At 46.0% G+C, this 23,784-nt stretch overlaps 1 protein-coding gene and 1 long non-coding RNA gene across 2 annotated transcripts; one reads left to right on the top strand and one right to left on the bottom strand.

Annotated features, from left to right (window-relative positions):
- Nucleotides 1–227: 227 nt before the first annotated feature.
- TACR1 (tachykinin receptor 1) lies at nucleotides 228–23,684 on the top strand. Its single transcript, XM_038166996.2, has 5 exons — nucleotides 228–1,073; nucleotides 14,594–14,788; nucleotides 18,954–19,104; nucleotides 19,420–19,616; nucleotides 20,015–23,684. Exons 1-5 carry the CDS (start codon nucleotides 673–675, stop codon nucleotides 20,304–20,306), a joined length of 1,236 nt encoding a protein of 411 aa, XP_038022924.1. The 5' UTR covers nucleotides 228–672; the 3' UTR covers nucleotides 20,307–23,684.
- Nucleotides 14,784–20,116, bottom strand: LOC139999302 (uncharacterized). Its single transcript, XR_011804699.1, has 3 exons — nucleotides 19,982–20,116; nucleotides 16,688–16,789; nucleotides 14,784–15,231 (listed from the first exon to the last, which is right to left on the bottom strand). It is a non-coding gene; the product is annotated as an uncharacterized lncRNA (long non-coding RNA).
- Nucleotides 23,685–23,784: the final 100 nt, after the last annotated feature.

Here is a 23,784-nt window from a genome sequence, read left to right as displayed (position 1 = left end):
CTTTTTAGAGACGAACTGCAGCTCGCTTCAGGCAGGCTCGACCCAAACGCCCGTCAGCCCCTCAGCATGAACCCAAAAGCGGGGAGATTCAGGGGGCAAGGCAGCCCGCAGGGAGGGTGCGAGAAGCCTGGGCGGAGCGGAGTGCGGGGGGGGCTGGAGGAGGGCTCTGGGCTCCGGCTCCGCTCCAGCGCTCGCTGGCGCCGCCCGCGCCGCCCATAAAAGCCGGGGCCGCGCCTCCGCTCCGCGGTGGCGGCTGCGGCCGGGGCGGAGGGGGACAGTCGGGGACCGGGAGGAGCCCCGCGTCGCTGGCCGAGCCTTGCCGACCCCAGGGAGCTTGCAGAGGCAGCGGCTGCATGGCTGCTGTGCCCCGAGGTGGCCGGACGCCCCGCTGCAGCTGCACCCAGAGGCGGGGGGGAACCGCAGCCTCACCCCGCTGCGCGCCCCAAACCGACCGTGCGCGGAGCCGGGAGGGTCCTCAACCCCAAAGCGGCTGCGCTATGAACCAGGAGGCGCTGGCACCCCAAACGTTCCGCATTCCGTGATCTGCGGTGGCCTAACCAGGAGAGACCTGTGCCCTGAAGCACACTCGTACCCTGAGCTGCTGCACCCTAAAGCAGGAGGGTGCTGTGACTCAAAGCATCCCTGTGCCTGGTCTGGCCGCACCACATCGCGATGGATAACGCTGTGCCGCTGGAAGCAGAGCTAAAGCACAAGTGGCTGTTCAACGCCACCTGGAACGATTCTTTTGCCAACCCATTTGTTCAGCCCCCGTGGCAGGTGGCTCTGTGGGCTGTTGCCTATGCCCTCATCGTGGTAGTGTCAGTGGTGGGGAACGTGGTGGTGATGTGGATCATCCTGGCTCACAAGAGGATGCGCACTGTCACCAACTACTTCTTGGTGAACCTGGCTTTTGCTGAAGCCTCCATGTCTGCTTTCAACACAGTGGTGAATTTCACCTACGCCATCCACAACGAGTGGTACTACGGTCTGCTATACTGCAAGTTTCACAACTTCTTCCCCATTGCTGCTGTCTTTGCCAGCATCTACTCCATGACAGCCATCGCCCTGGACAGGTGAGCTCCGAGCATCAAACCCCAAACCCTCCCTGCACCCTGCAGGGTGCTGCTCTCCAGATCTGCCTCTACCTGGATGCTGTGCTCAGCTCCGGCTGATCTCTGGCTGCAGGAGAACATTGCAATTAAAATACAGCTCATTCTGGTAAGGGTGCTTGAAAAAAGCACTCTCCTCACCCTGTATCCAGGTGGCATAGGGAACCCTTTGTCTGCTCTGCATAAGGAGCTCAAGAGAAGGCTTTTTAATTCCGAGCATGTTGGTAGTGTGTGATTGGGTGTGCCTTTGTAGTATTGCTCTGTCTTTTCCTTTCCCTTCCCAGCTTCTCTCCAGAGCTGTCCATTCTTTTCCCAACCTTCTCATTTAAAAGCAAACTTGATATTTAGCACAAAAAGACATCACCTCGGGACAATAAATACACGTGTTGAACTTCTGCCACTGTACTGCAGGTGGTGTTTCCTATTGCTTGATCGTGGTTGCCTAAGGAGCCTCCAAGAGGTGCTTGAGCTTGGGAAAGGTGTCTCAACTTGGCAGGTGCATGTTGTTGCATTGCCTGTCAGCATGTTCCCCCAAGTTGCAGAATCTGCAAAACTGCTTTGATTTTGTAACTAGGAGTCAAAGGGGAGGGAGATGCCATGGATTCATCTCACTTGGGTGCAGCCAGCATATTTAGTTGCTTTTTTTCTTTTACTGACACCTGTCTGGGTGCTGCTGACTGGCTGGGGACTGCTGGTAGAGCAAGATCCCACTTGCAGTTTTACAGGATAGAAAGTTCAGCAGCACTTGGTAGGTTGCGATGGCACAAGGGATGTTGCATTTCTCACCTCAAAGGGAAGGGGCAGAGGTTGACAGACACAAAGTACCCATGCCAAGGTCCTTCCTCCAAGCATCTCTGGTACACAGCTCCATCACTTCCTCCCACTCTCCCGATCTTTGATTTCATGGCTTTTTCATATTAGCACTAGCTATAAATCGATGCATCCAAGCAGCTTTGCAATTCCTTCTTGAATACCAGCACAACACATTTTCCAGTGCAGCATATTTCCCCAAAGACAGCTCTGCTCTGCAGTACCTCCTTTTGGTACTTCTTTCTAGGGATTAAAACACATTTTGGCTTTGGAGTGTGGGGGGGGATTTGCACTACCATATGCCAGCACATTTTGAGCTGACATGTAAGTACTGCACAAGCTGGCAAAGATATATCCCAGCAAGAAACTATAGTGCTGCATTAAGTCACACACTAACAGCTTGGAAAACGGAGCTTGAGATGGATGATGGTCATTAAAAACAGGCTCGGATTTCGTTTTGCTGTGGCATGGTTATAAGGCTGTGAGCCTGCCTCTCCCCAAAATCAGTTGGACATAGCAAAGCTCTGGTATTGGAGATGTGAGGAAAACAAAAGCAGTGATAAATAAAAAGAGGAATGCTACCAGCATGGTTCTGTTCCCACCTGATGATGTTACTGGCTCTGTTTCAGGACTGTCTGTTTTAAGGATGTTGGGGATCAGTGGGCAAATTCCCTTTCAGGTGAGGATGAATTAGGCAGATGATGTTTTTATTTTTTATTTTATTTTCAGCTTGCCTTTAGCTTTCAGTCTGCATCCCTGAACAACTGCAAAATCAAATATAACAAGGGAAGCTGGGGTACAATGAGGAAAATGGGGAGCAAAGGCAGGTCTGGGAGCCTGGGGCTGAATTTTGGGGGGAATTGTCATTTCCAAGCTTGTGCAGTCCCTTAACAGAGGCTGGGTTTTCCTATGCATGACTGTAAAACTCATGCATGCAGGCCTAGCTCACCTGCCAAGTAGGAGCCAAAAGAAGCTGCAGCCTTGATGTACAAATACCATGCCATCTGCCTGCACAGAGCTCCCTCCTGCATTTTTTGGCCCCAAATTTTGAGAGAGGTGGGAAATTTGGGAATGGAGGCAGCAAAGCCTGTTTTCTGACCCTTAGGCACAGAGCATGCAGCATCTCTAAGTGCTGGAAAATGGCCTGTTTTCCTGTGCCTGAGACCTGACAATAGTAATTAAATGTGTCAGATGCAGGAACTTGTTCCAGGAACCCAAAAAGAAAAAAAAATAATAACATGGCAAGCAACAAAAATGGTGTGGTAACATGGAAAGCAAATGCTTCACTTCAGTACACTGTGTAAGAGCAGCAGAGCCATGAAAGCTCAGCAAAATGAGTTATACGCACAGTATCTGAAATGACTGCAGTTCTGATCTCCAGAATATAGAATTGAATGTGCTTTATGTTTCCCAAAGTGTATTAAACCATCTATCACAGCAGCTGAATACGTAACCTGAAGGCTCAGAGGAGAATCAGCTGCAGATTGCTCACCTAAATCATCTCCACTTTTGCTTTCTGCAAGCAGTTTCCAGAATGTCCTCACAAGAAGGTACAAAATCACCTTTGAAAGACTCAGCACAGCTGTAATGGCATCTGTGAGAGAACAAGAAGGGAAGTGGGTTTGATTCTCCCAGTGGCTTTTTTGCAAGGCCTGCCATGGATTTGTGCAAGAAAAAGGCTTTTCCTTGAACCTAGGTCTGCTCTTTTACCAGGACCTATTTCAGACTGGGCACAACCACTCAGGGGAAAAAATAATATAAAATTAATTTTATACCAAGCACTATTCTGAACCCTGCAACAATGGCAGGAAACTCAGAAGTCAAGGTTGGTAGCTGGTATTGTCTGCTCAGGAAAAACCATGATGCTGTGTCTCAGCATCCTGCAGAACTGGAGGCCGGGTAGCTTGATTTGGCACTAGGCAGTATGCCACGTACTTTGCTGTCAAGCATATCAGTGCACTCAGGTCCTTGAGCAAAAGCAATCCCATTGATGGGTTTGCCTTTGCCTGAGGTTTGAATAACCCAGACTCTTTTCCCCAGCACATCCTTTCTGTGCACCACATGGACTTTATCTCCTTCTGCACTGCGTAAGAGGTGGGACTGGGCTGGGCCAGCTGCGTTGGCAGCTCCCCTTCTGTTGACTAACAAGGTGGCTTTTGCTAAAGGTGTAGGGGGGACTCTCTCTTTGAACATCCAGCCCAGCACTGGTAGGTGGGTTGCCAAGAGTGTTTCAGTACCAGCCACTTCCAAAGCGGCTTGAACCCCTTCATATGCTGCTTTTTCACTTGGAGGATAGCAGGCCTCAGCTCCTCTGTATCCCCAACTCCAAAGCCCTAGGGGTCAATGTCAAGTCTCCTTCTGGCTTACTGCCAGCGGCTCCAGCTGGGGTCATTCTCTGAGCTGTGGTGTAGAGCACATTGTTTGCATCTCCCCCTGCCAGAACTGGCCCAAGGGCTACTGCATGAACAATCTCCCATTTAATTTGTTCAAAGGCTTGTTATATCTCAGGGCCTCACTTAAAATCGTTCTTCTGGGTCACTTCATAGACAGGGATTACAATCAGATGGTAATTTGGAATTACAAAAACCCACACCACCTAAGAAAGCTTGTGTTTCCTTTTTGCTTTTGGTGGAAACATAGCTGTTCTTTTGTTGATCACATCCATGGGATCTGACCATGCCCATCATCCATTTTATTCCGAAAAACTGGATCTCCTGTGCAGGTCCCTTGACCTTACTTTGTTTTATGGCAAAACCAGCTTTCAGAAAGACTTTGACTCTCTTACTTCCGTCTTTGAAAGACTTTCTCTGCTGGGCTGCTCCTCAAAATAATGCCATCGATGTATTGCAGCTGTTCAGGAGCTTTCCCCTGTTCTGGTACAGTGTGGATCACTCCATGGCAAATGGTAGGGCTGTGTTTCCACCCCTGCAACAGTCAATTCCAGGTGGACTGGATGCCCCTGCAAGTGAAAGCAAAGTGGGGCCTGCACTCTGCTGCCAAAGGAGTGGAGAAAAATGCATTAGCGATATCGGTTGTGGCATCCCACAGAGTGGCCTTTGACTCCAGTTCGTATGGAAGTTCTAGCATGTCTGGCATGGCAGCACTCAGCTGTGGCATGACTTCATTCAAGTAACAATAGTCTCCTGTTAGTCTCCACTCTGCATTGGATATATGGGAAGGATAAAGTGTGAGTGAGTTTTGCTGATCACTTCTTGGCTCTCCAGTCAATGACTCAGCTTATAGATGGGAATCAGGGAGTCTCAGTTGGTGCGATATTGCCACTGGTGCAGCATTGTGATAGCAGTCAGCATCTGCTGTTCTTCGAGCCTCAGCAACCCCACAACGTCTTCCTTGAAGGGTTCCCTTTCCTTCATGCCTGACAGGAGCCACCTGCAGAGGCTGAGGGCTTGTGCTCTGTTTCCAATGGCTTTCTCAGTGCCCCCTTCTGTAGAGAGGAATCCCAGCTGCTTGGCTTCCTTGCCCTCTAATTCCAGACTACTAGCCCTAAAATCCCAGCATTGCAGCAGCCAATGGACAATGTGCTTGCCTGGGACACTCTTTGCATATATTGCAGCTCATCCAGGGATTGTGTGGTTACTGCTGATTTTCTTTCTCTTCATCCTCCTGTTCCCTGTGATGGCCTTTCACTGGGGTAGCCTGCCTCATTGTCTTCTTCCTTCTCCCCTGTTTGAGTAGGAGTTCCTTTCCTTTCTAAATGACCTGACTTCCTCATCCATTATTTTGTTTTGCATAGAGGGCGACTGACACTGGTACAGGGTGGTTCTCTGGCCCAGCCATGGGGCACATCACAGGGGTTGGAGTGGTGTTGATTATGGCTTAGTAAGTGTAGGCCAAACCCCAGCACGTTGCAGTGATTTGTGTCTCTTTGGAATTGCCAGGGTGATGACAGACCTTTCTCAAGCATTTTGCCAGTTTTCTAGGATTCTGCACTTGGTCAGGTGTGAAGTTCCAAAGCACTAGAGGTGCCTGCTGTTATAGGTGCTTGCCCATATCCTCCCACCCTCCCTGCCACTCATAACTGTCCTGCCCTGGGCCAGATCTCTGGATGGCATTCTTAAATGGTTGTTTAACCTTAAACAAAACCTGAAATACATTCAGGAGATGTAACAATAGGAACATGCTGGTTTGAACATCCCAAGGATGTTCAGAGTTTTGAAGAGCTATTGTAACTAGCCTGGGGAGAAAGGGGAAGGTGAAAGAGAAAGGGAGAGGGAAGAAGTGGGGAAAAATGTCCTCTCTGTCCCCCTCACAGATGGGCTCCCTCAGTATAAAAAGTGTAATTATTAGCAGTTTTCAAAAGACGGTTCCTGAAGTAGAAAGGTGATGGCAATGCTGAGTACCAAAACCAAATTAGTTTCATGACCAGTAAACACCACACAGCCGTTTGCTCACCTCCCCCATCACCTCCCCAGCAGGATGAGGGAGACAGCTGGGAGGGGAAAAAAAGTGAAAGCTCATGGGTTGATATAAAGACAGTTTAATAGGACAGAAAAAAAGGAAGAAAAATAATAATGATGATGATAATAATAATAGTAGAATGTACAAAGCATGTGATGCCCAACACAGTTGCTCACTACCTGTTGACCAATGCCTAGCTCATCCTCAAGCAGTGGTCTTCGCCACCCCAGCCAGCTACCCCATATTAATTGTCCTGCATGACATGGTCTGGTATGGAATATCAGTTTGGCTAGTTTGGGCCAGCTGTCCTGGCTGTGTCCCCTCCCAGTTTCTTGCGCACCCCCATTCTCCTCACTGGCAGGTTGGTAGGAGAAGCAGAAAAGTCCTTGCTTTAGTGTAAGCACTGCCCTGCAACAGCTATAACATCACTGCATTATCAGCATTATATTGCTCCTAAATTTAAGGCACAGCATGTAGAATCATAGAATATCCCGAGCTGGAAGGGACCCACAAGGGTCCCTTCAAGTCCAACTCCTGGCACCACACAGGTCTATCCAAAAATTTAGACCATGTGACTAGTGCACAATCCAAATGCTTCTTGGTGCCATGACTACATCCCAGGGGAGCCCATTCCAGTGCGTGACAAACCTCTCAGTGAAAAAGCTCTTCCTGATATCCAGCACGAATCTCCTCTGCCTCAGCTTGACAACGTTCCCTCGGGTCCTATCACTGGTGACTAAGGAGAATAGATTGGCACCTTCCCCTCCATGTCCTTTTGTGAGGAAGCTGTAGACTGTGACGAGGTCTCCCCTGAGCCTCCTCTTTTCCAGGCTGAACAGGCCAAGTGACCTCAGTCCTCCTCATATGTCTTCCCCTCTAGGCCCTTCACCATCTTTGTAGCCCACATACCAGCTACTGGGAAGCAAAACTCTGTCCCAGGAGAAACTAGGAAAAGTGCCCATGCTGAGTCCAAGCTAATTTGCTGCCACACATTGAAAAAACAAAAACAAACAAAAATCCACCACTGGACATCCCTAAGAGGCTGTTGAAATATCTGTGGAGAATAGGAGGGAGCAACATTATACAAACAGTTCACGTTTTCTCTCTCTGTGGAACCCAGATTAATTTCAGAGCACCACCATTTGCTTGCGCTGTTAGCAAACTTCAGAAGGAGGAATGAGTTTCCTTAATGACAGATGACCAGGAAAACAGCAGAAGGTTAGAATCCTGTATTGTCTGCAGAATCAGAAAAAAAAAACAAAACAAACAAACAAAAAAAAAAAAACCCAAAACATCTCTAGTCTCAAAGATTTAAGTGAGCATAAACAAAAACACTGCAGACAGAACATACAGTGCCTGGGGATGGAAGATGAGAAGGGTGACAGCCATGCCATGAACTCAGAGTTCGGACAGGGCAGCAGTTGAGGTAGTTAATACAAAGCAATTTCCCTTCTTTGTCTTTGCTCTAAACCAGCTATAAAAATGACATACAGTGGGACCAACCTCCTGTAACTCCTAAGCCAAGTTGCTGCTTTTGCTCACTAAGATACTCCCCCCTCTCCTACATTCACTAGCACTAATGCTGCCAGAGCAGTAAGCAGGGCTAGGCAATCAAACTGGAATCTCATTTACATTCCCCTCCCTTTCCCCCCACTTTTTTTTTTTTTTTCTTCTCCAAATGGCTTAAATTACATTAGGCATCTCAAGATCCATCAATTTGCCAGCAGGAGCTGCAGAATAAGTATCAAATCTGCAAACCTTCATTCACCTCTGTGGCTACTAAAATTGCTAGCCTGCAGCTGAGACCTGTTAATATCTCCCTAACCCCATGTTATTTGCAGCAGAAAAATTGGCTCAGAAAATTATTTACAGCTTGCAATCTTGAACTCCCAGGTTGGATGAACCTGCTGAATACCAGGAATATACTCGCCAGCTCAGTGACCCAGTGCCTTCCCTAAGAGGCAATTAATGCAGAAAGAAACCTTCTGGAGAGGACAAATTACATCAGTGCACAGACAGATTAATTAGTCATTTACACCCTAATATAGTGTGTGTGTGTGTTTTTTTTTTTTTTTTTTTTTTAATCTTGACTTAATGGTTTTCTGGGGGGTGCAGGGCAGAACTTTGATTTGTGCCTGACAATATGTAATTTTGCTCTGCTGGGATGTAATTTGGAAGATGAAGAGCAAGGGGGAGTGAAGCGAGCCTGAAGGGGGCAAGCTGGGGCCAGCCCTGCAGCAGCTGCCCTGTGCCATTTCTACATGTCAGCTAGCAATAACAGAAGCAGCTTATTGCATTCTCAAAAAATCAAGCACAGTTGAATGCTACAAAAACTCTACAAAGCCACTGGAGACCCAACACAGGGCTGGCTTGAAGCCTTGATTTCGCATCCAGGGCTAGAAAACAGGGGGCTGGGGATGGACAAGGTTAGGGGTCACTCATCAAATATGCCTTATGTCCCTGCTCTCAGACGTAGTCTCTGGTCTGACGGAATGATTTCCCCATTGCTCATTAGATATTAATTCAGCCTGTCAAAAAAAAATTATGTCCTTCTTTGGAAAGAGGAAAAATCCATGTGGCAATAAATGTGTAACTATGATGAAACAGCAGCAGTTTGAGCAGTTTGGTGGCTGGGAGGTGTAGGAGACTGATTTTAGACATGCCTCTGAGGCTCAGATGAGCTGAGTGCTCATCTACAGGGTGGGTGCTGGCACAAGCTACCATAAGAGTTTGAGGGCCTCGGGTGAGATATTTCACTTATTTGATAGATTTCTTAATTTATTCTTAACACTTCAGTGGCCCAGTGAGACTCACACATGCAGTAAGTGCAACAGCTCTCATGGGTCATTAACCCTGTATTTCCCACCTTCATTCCCCAGAGATAAACCAGTGCCAGGACTAATTGCTTTCTTTAGGCAGTGGTTAATGAGGACCTACAGATGCTTCAAGTAACAGCACCTACACAAAGTCTCCCAACAGGGCCAGGTTGTGCTTTGGGTCCTCCTTTTCCATCCTACCCTGGCACTATCAGCAAATGTGATGAATGCAGGAGGGAGCCTTATGCCTCCTTACTAGCCTGCAAATAACTGGGCTTTGATCCTGCTTTGTCTGCATTTGGCGTTTCAACCAAACATGGCCATGGCATTTGAATCATGAGGAGTGCTGTTCGGAAAGGCATGGGAGATCGCAAAGCTGCTGGCACAATTCGGGTCACTTTTTGCCTGTGGCTAACTTGTCCTTTTTAATAGTGCTTGAAGGAAACATTGAATTGCTGTCAAAATGCAAAGCTGCTGTGCTGTATTGGTGCTGCAGGGAAATGCCTGTGAGAAACCTTCAGCCTCCTGCTTGATGAAGATACTTTCCAGAACATTGGAAAGTATCACTTGGGTCTGAGGACAGGCTGGCATCCTCAGACATCATCCAGATATATGGTATTTGAGGCCAGAATGACAAGACAAAACAGATGGGCTGGGTTTTGCTGTCCAAACCTGCTGGAGGAGTGGCATTTCTGCATTCATGCTGTTGTGATGCAGTCCTCACATACAGCATGGTTAGGCACTGGAGCGGGTTGCTCAGGGAGGTGGTGGAGTCACCATCCCTGGGGATGTTTAAGGAAAGGGTGGATGTGGTGGTACTTAGAGGCATGTTTTAGTGGGCAATATTGGTGGTAGTGGAATGGTTGGACCAGATGATCTTGGAGGTCTTTTCCAACCTTAATGATTCTATGGTAAAAGCAGTTTTATCTCCTTCAGAAGTTTTTTGTTTCCAGGCTGAGAGGGACCCATGCCCAGAGTGTCATCCTGCAGGCAAAAATCTGATCTCAAGGCAATTGCTTTCAAGTATTTGACCCAATTCAGTCCAGGGCATCTACTTTGACTAGGCTGCATGCCCCCCTCTTGACTGACACTGCACTAAAACCCTCTTTATTCAGGATGGGAAACTGCTGGGCAGTAAAACACAGCATAAATTCTGTATCCCATGGGTTACTCATCTCTTATCTGTTACATCCTTATTATTTAATGAGAAAGATAAGGAAACTCTGGGATGAAAAATGCCTCATAAATTTTTGCTATTATTTAATCACTTCTCCTTGAGGGTGGAAAGAATTGTGTAATGTTAGTTATCCAGGCAGACTGCAGATTTCCAGATGCAACAAATAGTACACTTGAGGCAGTGTAGCCACCTATATATTTAATGGCTGATACACTCAGAGTTACCCTGGTACAACATTGTACTCAAATGCTATTGCATCATCATTTTATAAACCCCCTCCAAAATGCAATAAAATATTTAAACAACAGCAAATGGCATTGCCTATGTCATTGAGCAGAAAAAAGGAAAGTATCTGGCATAAATTTGTGTTCTTTAGTGCCAGGCCAATTAAATGGGGTGGATTTATTAAGCTGCTGACAAATGGAGTCGTGGCCATTTTGGGGGAAAGGAGCGAGGGACGTGCTACTGCACAGCATTGGGTTTCTCCTGCAATAAGCTGAGCGGCACTGGGCTTGCAAAACCTGCGTTTTTTTACTCGAATGCGGGGGACTCCCATTCAAAAGGTGAGCAACAGCAGGTCACTTTATCTTGAAGAACAGGTATCATTAAGTCTTCCTGACCCAACATCTTCTGCAGCCTAATAAAAGGCAAACACCCGTGTTTCTGGTGCTTCACGCCATGCACCACCTGCAGAGCAGCAGGAAATAAACAATTCTCTAATGTATGAAATCTGCCCTTAAATCCTCAACTAAGAGCCCATTCCCCATGAAGAATTGGGACTTCAAGAGGCCAAAGTGTTTTTTTACCTGCTGCATGCTGCAGTGGTGAGGGCAGGATAGTCATACAGGAGTGTCCCCCCTCTTTCTTGCCTTCTGAGAATGATTGCTCCCCAGCAAGCTGCAACACCCAGTTCCTTTACAGTCAAGAAAACCACCCTCTTGGATGGTGGAAAAAGAAATATATATCTCTAATAGGATACAGGGAGATGGACAAGGTGGGGCCACAGACACCTTGCGAGGAGAAATATGAGCTAATAAATCCATTAGCCTGCTTTTTAGAGCCTGCTTCTCACTGGCGTGGCTGGGACCTGTGGGGCCAAGCTGAGGAGGACATAGCTCCCTGGCACTTAAACTCTGATTGATGCCTTTGTGGTGGTTTTACCATGCTAGGCAGCTAAACGCCACAACCGCTCTCTCACTCCCCCTCCTTAGATGAGGAGGGGAAGAAGTAAAGTAAAGAACAACTCATGGATTGAGATAAGGGAAAAAAAGGGGAGAGGAGAAAAGGGAGGGGAGAAAGGAAAAAAAGTGAGGAAAACAAACAAACAAAACAAATAGAGGCTATGTGGAAGTGCAGAGGAAAGAAGTTACTCTCTACTTCCCCCAAATTAGTGATGCTTGACCACGTCCTTGAAGCAGGGCCTCAACACACGCAGCCGGTGTTCAGGAGGAGGACCGACGTTTTCACAATGAGAGCCCACCCCTCCCCTCTTTCTCCTGTTTCCACCTTTTATTGCTGAGTGTGACATCACATGGTATGGAATATCCCTTTGGTTGGTTTAGGTCAGCTGCCCTGGTGATGTTTCTCTTCTCACATTTTTGCCTACCCCCTAGGAGGGTTAGAAAGAGTCCCGATGCTGTGCCAGCACTGCTCAGCAGTAGACACAACACTGGTGTGATAACACTGCTGTTCCAGCTACAAGTGCAGAGCACAGCACTGCCTGGGCTGCTGCAGGGAAAGTTAACATTCCAGCCAGACCCAGTACAGCCTTAAAGTCCAATGCTGAAAACCACCTGCCCACAAGTGCACGTGGGGCCAAACGCCTACTAGCATCTTGCAGGTACTCTGTGCATTGCAGCTGCATTCCCAGAAATGCACACACAGGAACACATAAACTTACAGAGTAGAGAAATGTGTAAAGTCCAAATCATCAGCAAGAAAATGAAAGTTATTTGAGATGGACAGACCCAGCACTGAAGGAAAGCAAAAGAAGCTGGCTTACTCCCCATATTGATGCTTTTCCACCCCAATATAAGCAAGCCAGTGACTGTCATCTGAGCTAAAGAGGCCACAAAACCATATTCTCTGCTCACCCTATCTCCACACTTCAATTTTGCATTAAATGTTCTTGTCAAGGAAAAGATAAAAACAAAAATGAAACAGTTCCTAAAATGTTAGGACAATTTTCTGCTTAGTGATACAATTATCATATAATTCTATGATATCTTAATATGAAATAATGGTCTAACTATTTTCAGGATGTTTGTACATCTTTGTCTATCTCCAGCATTTTTGTGGTCCATAATACCAGCTCATCCAAGGAGCCCAGACCCTTTTTATTATACTTTTTAATTCCATGTCAAAGCCCCTGCCTGTGAGAACTGATATTATTTCCATTTTTATTCCTGATAGACAGCTGAAGCCCAGAGCATCCCTGAGGAACTATTTCAGATGTCACTTAGGACTGGCAGTTTGGGAATTGCTGCCATAAAATAGGATTTAGGGGCAGTTTTACCCAAAACACCACTAGTTCACTCCCTTCTGTGCCCTGACCCTGTCATTGCAGTGCTGGTGCATTTCTTTTCTTCCTTGGCTCTTCAGTGTGTGACAGTCTTACTAATTTTGCTGTCTTCTCACCATCAAGAATGCAAGAGCAGGTAGCATTGCAGATAAATCGATGGCAGCTGGAAAGGTTTCTGTGCAATGTGCTTGTGGTTTAGTTCATCATTTCAACAATTATTTGGACATTTTATCACCTACAAGGGCTTCTGCAGCCATAAAGCGCTTGATACTGATGAGTAAAGTCCTCCAAAGTTTATAGGCAGAAATTAGGTCAGAGATGTAAGAGCATTTCTGGCTGGTTGCAATCAAGCGCTGGTTTGCTTTCCAGAGGTAGCAATTTCAGATGTTTTTCCAGGCAAATATTTCAACAGAAATGGTCCAAATTTCTCAGAAATCCCTCATTTTCCACCTTTCACATTTTTGAACTTGAACTGTTTGCACAGCTGCAAACTAGGGTGCAATGACACCTTGCTTCTCGGGAGCAGACACACAGGACAAAACACTTTGAACCCTGTGCTAAAACCCAACCAAACCTCATCCAGCTCTGACTGGACTGACAGCTCTGGCCCAATGAGGGGAAAATGAGCAATCTGGATGCAAAAACCAGGAGGCCTCATAGACCCTTAACTGCATTGCTGGCCACTGTGTCAGAACAGTGATAACACCCATTGCCTTCACTCTTCCTAACCAGCTTCCGTTTCCAATACCAAAACAGCCGGTGGAGATTACAAAGGGATAATTATCAGGTGAATTTTCAGCTGAACAAAGCTGATAAGTTTTGGTACCCCAGGGCAGAGGAAGAGCTGATGGCAGCACCTCCTGCATATGTCAATATTAAGCCGTGCATCTTTGTCTCAGCAAATAGTCACACGAAAATGCAACACAGGGAATATTTTTCATCTATGAAAAAATTAAAAGAAAAAACTGTCCATCATCTGAAAGGAGTTGGGGTGAGGAGAGAAATAGAGAAGGCTGCATATGCCCTGGGTGGTAACACATGCAGAACAATGCAGTGTGTCGCCTTGTTATATGATAGCAGCTCTTTCTAAAGCTTGTCGTGGGGGAGGGCAATAAATTTCCAACATGCTCACTTAATCCTTCCAGTGCTGCTGTCAGCTTTGCAAAACCAGATTTGCAGAAGGATAAATTCAATCTGCCCTGTCGCTGCTGGAGTCTGCCTCATGTATGACAACTAATGTTCAGGGTGAAAGACCCCATAGACCAGGCAGACAAAGGTGACAGCTTGGATTGCCTCACCTGTGCCACTCCTGTATACTTATTTTCAGTTCTACTGCTTATAATACTTGGCACTGTGATCTACCATATAGATACAATTTTGCTTGGGTGCAAAACTATTGGGTACTGCCAAAGCAGGTGATGCCAGATGGCAGCATTGCACATGGCATTGTACAAATTGGTCTTTCCAGAAGCAGCTGGTTTCTGGTTGTGTTAGTGAAGCTGGTTTTCAGCTTAAAGCCAATGAATGTCTCAAATGGGACTCAAGTCTCAAGGTGAGGTTGCTGAAAGAGAATTGGCTGGGAACCCCTCCCAGAAGGGATTATTTGATGGTTTTTGTGTGGTGTGGGGGGCTGCCAGGATGTGCAAAGGGGGTGTCAAAAGTACAAACCACACATGTTATTGTTGAGACAGCAGCTGTCGGGACTTTCAAGCCTTGATTTCTCCTCTTCCCCCCCTTGCAGGTACATGGCTATCATCCACCCACTGCAACCCCGGCTCTCAGCCACTGCCACCAAGGTGGTCATTGGTGTCATCTGGCTTCTGGCATTCCTGCTGGCCTTCCCCCAGGGTTACTACTCAGTGATGGAGGAGCTGCCAGACCGGCTGGTGTGTCTGGTGGCATGGCCAGAGCACAGCACCGAGGTGTATGGAAAAACGTGAGTTGGACTTTCCCAGCAGCAGTGACAAGTCAATGCATAAAAATATGTTAAAAAAAAAAAAAAAGTGGGAAGGGTGGGAAGGGCTTAAGGACCCTTGTGATGAAGAAATCCTCTCCCTACCCTAGGTAAGGCTGGTGCTACCTGGTGGACAGTAGCAAAATCTCCATCCATGACATCTTGGGGTGTATTAAAGTTAATTAAAATGAGTTTGGTGCTACTTGTAGTCCAAACATTGCCTCATGCCACACTTCCAGCACTTCTGGGATGCTAATCCTTGAAAAAAACTCATGTAAAACTGCTAAGATGCAGTATTTTAGCTGTGGGATGTGGTCTTCATTGCCCTTGGAGGCTTAGTCATACACACAGACATGGCTTTCTTTTTTGCAGCACTTTTTCCGCAACCTACGTCTGTAAAGGCTTCCTGGAGGTGCGAGTTGTTCCTGCAAGAAGCAAACAGGGTTTTGTCAGGTGTATCTTGGCCAGACAATGACAGAGGAATCTATTTTGGGATGTGCTGAGTACAAATGCCCCCAAAATCACTAAACTGCTTAAAAAACAAGCTCTGAAAAGAGGCTCTACACAGTGTCAGCTCAGGCTGGAAGGTGAGTGTTTGGCTAGGAGGGCTCAGCAAGCACCTCCTTTCTGCATGATAATGGACCGCCCAATTAAATCTGGCATTTCCAATGGGTCTGAGCAACCCCACTGGACTGCCAGCATGCAGTCCTTCATGGTAAGCTCTTTGAAGTCTGTGAGTCATGCAGTGAGTTAAATGTCATGAGTTAAGGAAAAAGAAAAAAGAAAAAAAAAAGGCATTTGTGATCTCCAGTTCCATGCACTAATGAATTAGTGTTGTGAAATTGTACTGGAGCCAAAGCCGGGGACACACATGCATGAAGAGGTGTTCAGAGATAACCTGAGCCTGGCAAAGGTCTCTCTGCAAGGCAGGAAATAAGCTAGGGCTGGCCCAGCTGACCTCCAGAGGTGTCTTCATCCTTAATTATTCTGGACCAGTACAAGAAAGCCAGCTTATGTGGCCAGGATGGGGCTGAGCCCTCAGGTTCCCCTGACTGAAGCAGTGACCAGTGCAAGCTCAGGGCAATACTTTGACAGATCATTTGCTGTTCAGCCATACAACATGGTTTAGTGGATGATACTGGTGGTAGGGGGATGGTTGGAGCAGATGATCTTGAACATCTTTCCAACCTTTATGATTCTATGACAGGACTATCACCTTTTCAAGAGCTAATTTGAGAGAAAAATGCCATTATTAACCCATGAATAATTTGTTGCTGGAAGCTGGGTGCCACTTCAAAGCCTGAGCATCCCATGCTCTTTGGTGAGCTGGAGGCTCTGTAGGCAGTTGAGGGCAGCCAGGAAAGCAGATGCTAAGCTTAATCTTTTTAACAGACAAAGTCTGAATATTTGTTGGGGATGGAAAATAATTTGCAGCTCAGGCTGAGCACAGCAGAGGCTCTCCAGACCATACAAATTCACACAGTGCAGCGCACAAGATGTTAGTTTACTGCCCCAAAATAACTCTGCAGAGATGAGTGTTTGGGCCACTGTCAAACACCCTTCCTGCTTGCATGGCCTTGGTGCAGTTATTTAAGGAAGTAGACAGTAGCAGGAGGTGCTGTATCTGCAACAGGAGCTGGCAACTCAGCTACATTGGATTCTGCAGCTGCTGGCTGCTGCTAACTACTGATTCCCTCTCCCACTTTTGATTTTGAAATGGATGTCTATTCTGATCTCATTAGTTGCCATTTTGGTTTGTTGAAGGAAGGGGAAAAGCTGCTCCACTTGCTGTCTTCTCTGGGAAATAACAGCCTGCAGAAACCATCTGGGCTTTGCAAGGCAAAAGGAGATGCCCTCTCCTCTCATGCCCCTGTCCCTTACCTCCTCTGGGCTCCTCCATCCTGTACGAGACCCTAAGTCCTCACACTGAAGACCTTTACGTTGCAAAATCCAGGCTTTTCTAAGTGGTCTAATACTGCAGTCCTTGAAGACAGAATAACAAATAGATTGTTTTCAGCACCCAAAGTACAAACAAAACAAAACAAAAAAACACACAGCAGGATGCTTTGGAAATCTCTCTCTCCACCATGCCCAGGTAGCTCTGAAAACAAGAGTACCTCTTACTTGCATTATTTTAATGGCTTTTCTCTGGGGCTTTTCTGCATCGCCCTCAAGAGTTTGCTTCTGGTTTAAGACCCTGCTTTGCACGGGAGGAACAAAAGCGTCATTGTGGAGCCGCAGAAACACCTCTTTAATTAGCAAAATAGAAAACAGCCCTACAAAATCCAGCTGAAATGCAATTAGTGCTGGGTGGAGAGGAGGCCAAATGAGATTGCAGGTACAAAACAAGGAGGAGATGGCATGGCAGCATGGGTCCGGGGCCAACCCCATCCCTGCCAGAGCAGCAGGAGTTTCATCAGGCATGACGAGCCTGACCCATTCATTACACTTTGGAGGGATTATTTAATCATAGCTCCTAGGAGGACAAGTGAGTGCAAGGCTACAGAGCTTGAACTGCCTTGAATACATGCAGCACCTTGCATTTGAAATGGGCACATACCCCACTTAGCACTGCTGTAGCTCCCTGAAAATTCTTGCAAGTACCCTAAAGCTGTTGGAAAACTGCAGTGCTATCACTTGTTTTTCTGCAGGGAAGAGAGGTTTTTGCAAGCATTGATGGTAGGAAGGAACCTGCAAGGTCAGACCAGCCATTCCCTTCCTGTTTGTTAAAAAGAGCATTTAAAGCTTTTTTTTTTTTTTTTTTTTTTTTTTTTAAAGCAGTTACTATTTAATACAAATATACAAATCCTTCCCTGAACCCCTGTAATCCCAATGGCTATTGCAACCTTTCATGGTTCCCACCGACTTCATAGTAAAACAACCCCAAATCTGTGCTAACTATTTAGTTCAGACTCTCATTTGATTTTATGCTTACTTTACTTATCCATGTTATAAAAAGTATGCAAAGGTCCTTCCTTTCCGTGAGTCTGGAAAACTAACACAGCCAATGAATTCACAGGAAAGTTTTCAAAAAGTTCTATGACAGAGAAGGGTTTAGGTATAATAATACCACATAAAATTTGTGTGTGACCCAGTGCCTGGCATCCAAGGACCCTAACACATTGCCTTTCTCAACTATATGCACCAGGTTTATGAAAATATTTCACTGTCATCCACTTCTGCCTTCCCTGTGTGCTGACAGTCAGTCTCACTTCACCTGCGAATCCTCTCTTCAAGATGCTACCAGGCTCACAAGTCCAAATGAACCAGTTGGATTGACATTGGGAAGAAATACAGCATAGACCAGTGCTACAATGGATGCAAAGTCTATTTCTACCATATTGTCTTTATGAACCTTACATTGATCTTTTGCTAGCAGGACATTCCTACAGCTCATGCTGTAGCTTTCTCTAGGTGAGAGCATGAGCTGGTGCAGCCCTGCTCTGAGCTCTGGCTTTGCAATTATAAACCGGGGAAAAAAAACAAAAACAAAAACAAAAACAAAAAACAAACAAACAAACAAAAAAAACAACACCCAAACTGTCATGTGTCTTTTGCACACAGCTCTTCAAGCTGGTCACAGCTGTGTTTTTGGCAGAGGGGACCAGGATTATGCCTTCTGCTGCCTAAGCCTAGCCAAACCTACAGTGGACCAGGATTCAGGCAAAGTGCATCCAAGACAGCATTTGCCATGCAGGGAAATCCTGCATCTCTCTTCAGCTTAATGTTACCATTCTTTAAATGTTAAAAAAACAAAACAAAACAAAACAGAAACTGCACAGGACTGCTAGATGAAAGGTCTGATAAGAGTGAGCTCTCATCTTCAGGATAAATTGGGGTGTAAGTAGAGTACAAGTGATAGTAGAGCCACATCAGCTAAGGTGTCCTTGCTATACAAAGGTAATATAAGTCCTATCTATCCCATCTCAGGAGGGTGCCAGCATGCCAAAAGCTAGTAGTGGAGGCTTGGAGGAGATTAGGATGAAATTAGGGAGTTCTCCCTAACCTCAAGATCTGCAGTCAACTTGTCTGCAGGAATCGTGCCAAATTCCCTCTGCTCCTGTGAAACTCTGCTTCCAAGATTGGTTTGCAAGAAAAAAAAAAAGAATAGGTAGAGGACACACTCAACATCGATCACTTTTTCTAGGTATCACTTCTGCATGACCATCCTGATCTACTTTTTGCCGCTCCTGGTGATAGGGTGCGCCTACACTGTGGTCAGCATCACCCTCTGGGCAAGCGAGATACCTGGTGACTCTTCAGACCGCTACCATGAGCAGGTCTCGGCTAAGCGGAAGGTAAGGAGCTTCAGGCACAGTAGGAGCTCAATCCCAAGTAACCACAGCCAAAAAGAGTTTATCAAAGTGGAAACAGGTCATGATTTGTTTCATTGTTTTTGCTAATGGTGCAGGACGTGTCCTGGATATGCCTGTCCTCCATGACCATGCATGGTTTAGTCAAGGTGTTGGCTATGGCCATGTTGGCCATGGCCATGTTGGCCTCATTGGAAGGGTCTCCAAGGCAAGACAAAGTGGCCCCTCTTGGAGTGTGACAGCCCACATATGGGGTGTCAACATATGACTTTGCTTCCCTTCCCTCTCTTCTTCTCACAGGTGGTGAAGATGATGATTATTGTGGTGTGCACATTCGCATTCTGCTGGCTACCCTACCACATCTACTTCACCCTGCAGTATTTCAACCCTGAGTGGTACCTGCAGAAGTTCATTCAGCAGGTCTACCTGGCTATCATGTGGCTGGCCATGAGCTCCACCATGTACAACCCCATCATCTACTGCTGCCTCAATGACAGGTGGGTTTGAGTGACTTTCAGCAGCATCTCAGCACAGCAGGGTGTGGAGAGGATGGAAACACAGAGGAGTCTGATGGAGGAGACTTTGAATGGAGAGATTTTCCAGGATGGCTCTGTTCCATACTTTGCTAGGGGCTGCTTGTATTGTGGAGATAATACAAGACTTACCTTAATAAGTCTTTCCTAAAGCCCCTGCAGGATATAAGGCATGTATCAAGACAGCCCTCACACTTAACTGGGATTTATCAGTGTTGGTTTTTTTTTCACCACTTAATGGAAAGTAGCATTTTTTTCATTGTTTTGCAGTGCTTAGCTCTGGCCTCACACATATAATGGTGTCCTTTCCCCATCTGCACATTCCTCACCTCCGTCTTTCTCCATCTCTTCTGCCCTGGCAGGTTTCGTGTAGGCTTCAAGCATGCATTTCGATGGTGCCCATTTGTCAGCGCTGGTGAGTACGAGGGCCTGGAAATGAAGTCAGCCAGGTACCTGCAGACACAGAGCAGCATGTACAAGGTCAGCCGGATAGAGACCACCGTATCCTTAGCGGTTGGTGCAGCTGAGGAGGAGCTGGAGGAGAGCAACAAGGCCAAACGTCTCTCTGTAGACATGACCTCCAATGGCTCCTCCCGCAGTGACTCCAAAACTGTCTCCGAAAGCTTCAGCTTCTACTCCAACACACTCACCTAATCAGCTCCCAGGCTCCATCAGGCACCCATGAGAGTCCTGCCGTACACTTTCCTCACTGGGATGCTTCAGCGCTTGATCCAACCAGCATCATCACCCTGTTTTGCAGCGTGCCAGCTTTTCTGTGTTGTTTTATCGCCTCTTGCTGTGCTGTTCACTCACCTGCTGTCCTCAGGTGAACCTGAGGGCAAAAGCTTTGGACTGGTCTCATGTGCTCCATTGTGGCTCATGTCCAAATGTAAAGAAGGGTTTTCTGGCCTCCACCTTGCTTGCTGCCTGTCCAACCTTCCATGTGCTGCACGGGTGGGTAGGATGTAGAAATGGAACATAGCTGGGGGGGTTCTCCGAAACCGTAAGTACAATGCTGGCAGGCACTTCCTTGCTCTGTACAAGGCAGCAGGTATCTCCCAGTGCATTCAGCCTCCACAGAAAAATGAACCAGTATTTCCTGTTCCTACCTTTAATTTAATTCTGTCATTCCTGGTTGAGTATCCATAGGGGTATTCAATACAAAAATCCATCAAAAATGCTGTTTTCAGCTTCAGGAGTTTGTATATCCAAGGTGTACCCTCAGCCACTCAGTGCTTTGTCTCAGCCTGGTGTTTTTGCACCAGTCTCAGATCATCTCCAGTACCTGCATTCCTCTGCATGATGCTATTCTGCAGAATGCCACTCCACGACACAGCTTTGCATCAAGACAGGGCACTTGAAAGGGATTCAGAGCTAAGCCAGAGTTTGGTTGCCACTAATCAACCATATGTGCCAAAATCAATCACTGTGATTTCCTAAAAGGCCCAAGGAGGTGTGCCTTGCATAGATTTTGGAAGCCTGTGGAGGTCTAGAGAAGAATTGACTGAATGGACTGAAAAGTTTTTCACAGCTTGGAAATATCTAGAGCCAACCAGAAAGGGGCACAACATAAAAAGTTTGAAGAATGACATGATTTTTTTTACTCAGAGGAGGGTTGAAATGATTCACTTTCACTTCCTTGGATTTTTTTTTTTTTAAATCAGGGAAAAAAATAATTTTTCTTCCCCCTGCCTTGTGCATAAAACATTAAGTTTATGATGTGTAACTAGGATATATTATATGTTTTAGTCTTGTTAAGATGGTGCAATGTTTCACTGGAGCTGTTCACACCAAGGGCTCCTGTGGCCAGTAAATGAATGTATGAAGATACACTCAAGGTGGGGTGGGGTGGGGTAAGTGGAATTAAATAAAATGAGAAGTTGGCAAACTTGGTTTGTTCGGAACTAACCCACAAGTTTGGGGGCTGTTATACTGACTACTCTTTCCTGCTCAGGAGCTGCTGGTATAATCTTGCACTTTTTGGTGCAGAAATCAGACTCCTAAAGTGGATTAACTGCAAAACAGAAATAATGCAAAAATGCATGACTGATTTGCACAGAGCAAGGAAATGGCTCATTCATTTTAAAGTAGCCAAACATCAGACCCTGCTGAGAACACAGCAATTTTTGGAAGTAAAGCAGAGATGCGGAGAGTAAAGCAGAGATTTGGAGCTTTTCAACAATTCAGCCTCCAAACTGTCGCTTGGAAGATACAGTTATTAATAAATCCCCAGCTTGAGCAGTTTTTGGAGATAAAATACACATAGTCAAGCAATGTCACCAGCAGAAATTAAATGAATGGAGCTGCAAAGGATTGACAGGAATCACCATCTTCACCTTTACCCTAAATCCTCCCAAGGGCCACCTATGAGGAACAGCTCTTCCAGCCACTTCCATGCTCTTCCCGACCACTGCAATTATGCAGCATTACAAACTGCTGTATGTTTTGTGCATGTGCCAGAATATGCCTTTTTTTTTTTTTTTTTTTCTTCCGGAAAGGCACAGGATTGCCTGGGGATTTAGTTTTGCAAAGAACACAAGCCCCAAGTAGCAGTGATCAGAGGTGTGGGTGACACCAAGGGTTTTAAGTCAAGGGTTGGACTATAAAACTTTTCCACAAACACCACAGGAGCTGTAATGCCAATACATGAATAGGTGCGATAAACCTGAGCCAAACTCTGATTTTGTCCCAGCTGCTAACCCAAACTCAAAGTCAAGGCAAAACCAAATGTCTTGAAGTGTGCTAGAGAGCCAAGTAAGGCAAGCAGAGATCAGGTCTATACATGCCATCCATGCACACACAAGTTTGTATCAGCCTGTGAGCCTATAGAAGTCAGCATTCAAATATAATATGTAGAAGAATAACCATTTTGTCCTTTTGTCTTCCATGTCTGATGTCCCAAGGATGTAGTGATCTTGAGATGTTCAGAGAAATGACAACTGTCTTCTCACAAGCAATGCACAGCTTGAAACATGGGGAAAAAAAAACACAAGAGTGTGCATGTAGACCTCAATTCAAGTTGACAGTACACAGCCTGAAATGCTTCTTGTGCATCCTGTAAACTATCTCTAGAAAAAAAGTGGGCAAAATTCCCACCTGTAATAAACAGTGCCATTGACCACAGTGGAGCCAGAGCTGGTGGGAACATGTCTACGGGATGCTTTTACCAGATGGAGGCCAATGCAGGAAAAACCAAAATGTTCTGGGTAAATATCCAAGCCAAGAGTTTTTCTCCCCTTCAAATGCCAAGTTGTTTTATTGGTGAGGACAGGAACAGGGATTAGTATTTTCACATCTAGGATCTAGTCCAACCTGTGAGATGGGATGTTTGGGCCAGGTGTGTGTCCATGATTATGACATGTATCAGGAACACGCTTATAACATGCTGGTTACACCAACCTTGGTATGTTCTCTCTGTGCAAAAGTCACAGAAAAGTCTTATGAATACTGAAAAGCCCAGAAAGAGACAGCCCTGCCTGGACTTGGGGGTGGGACATCTACCCATATCACGAGCCATCTCTGCAATATTTCCAGCTTTCCCTTCAAACAGGCCAGCTATAATACAGAGACTTTTGATATTTTATTAAGCTTGTTTTTCTGTTTTTCAGATCTTTGATTAGAAATTCAATTGCAAAGCCAGAGAGTTTCTTTGTCTCTTTCCTGACTCTCTGAAATGCAAAATAACAGCATCTGGAGAGAATCACTCACCAGGTCTGCACACATCCTCTGCTATCTCCTGCTTGGAGGCATACAGACAATTCCTGCCATCATTAAGGGGAACTGCAAAAACCCAGTTACAGTGCACTCAAGGCCAAAACCATTGCAGAAGGGAGTTCTGAAAGCCATTACCTTTCCCCTCCCTGCTTCTCCTTCCCCTCTACCCCCCAGAATTGAAATAAACTCAGGTTTCCTTTCTTGCCTCATAATATACCTTGATGTCTACTCAATTGCTAAAAAATACATCACTAACATAATGTTCCCTGTGTAACCATTTCTATCCCACCAGCCTGAAATAAAAATCAGCAAAAGCCATCCTAAATTGTGCTTGCCAGAAAAATTAGACAGCTTTTGAAATGTAGAAGTCAAAGCAAAGCAGCTGATATAAATCCTTGTTGTCTGTAGTGCTTACAAC

Source organism: Anas platyrhynchos, chromosome 23, assembly GCF_047663525.1.
Source record: "Anas platyrhynchos isolate ZD024472 breed Pekin duck chromosome 23, IASCAAS_PekinDuck_T2T, whole genome shotgun sequence".
In the NCBI taxonomy this organism is placed as follows: Eukaryota; Metazoa; Chordata; class Aves; order Anseriformes; family Anatidae; genus Anas; species Anas platyrhynchos.
This window is presented reverse-complemented; position numbering and strand designations above follow the sequence as displayed.

Coding starts and splice junctions, on each gene's coding strand:
- TACR1 (XM_038166996.2), top strand. CDS start 673: ATGGATAACGCTGTGCCGCTGGAAGCAGAGCTAAAGCACAAGTGGCTG. Junction 14,789..18,953: donor ACCGAGGTGTATGGAAAAAC/GTGAGTTGGACT, acceptor CACTTTTTCTAG/GTATCACTTCTGCATGACCA. Junction 19,105..19,419: donor AGGTCTCGGCTAAGCGGAAG/GTAAGGAGCTTC, acceptor TTCTTCTCACAG/GTGGTGAAGATGATGATTAT.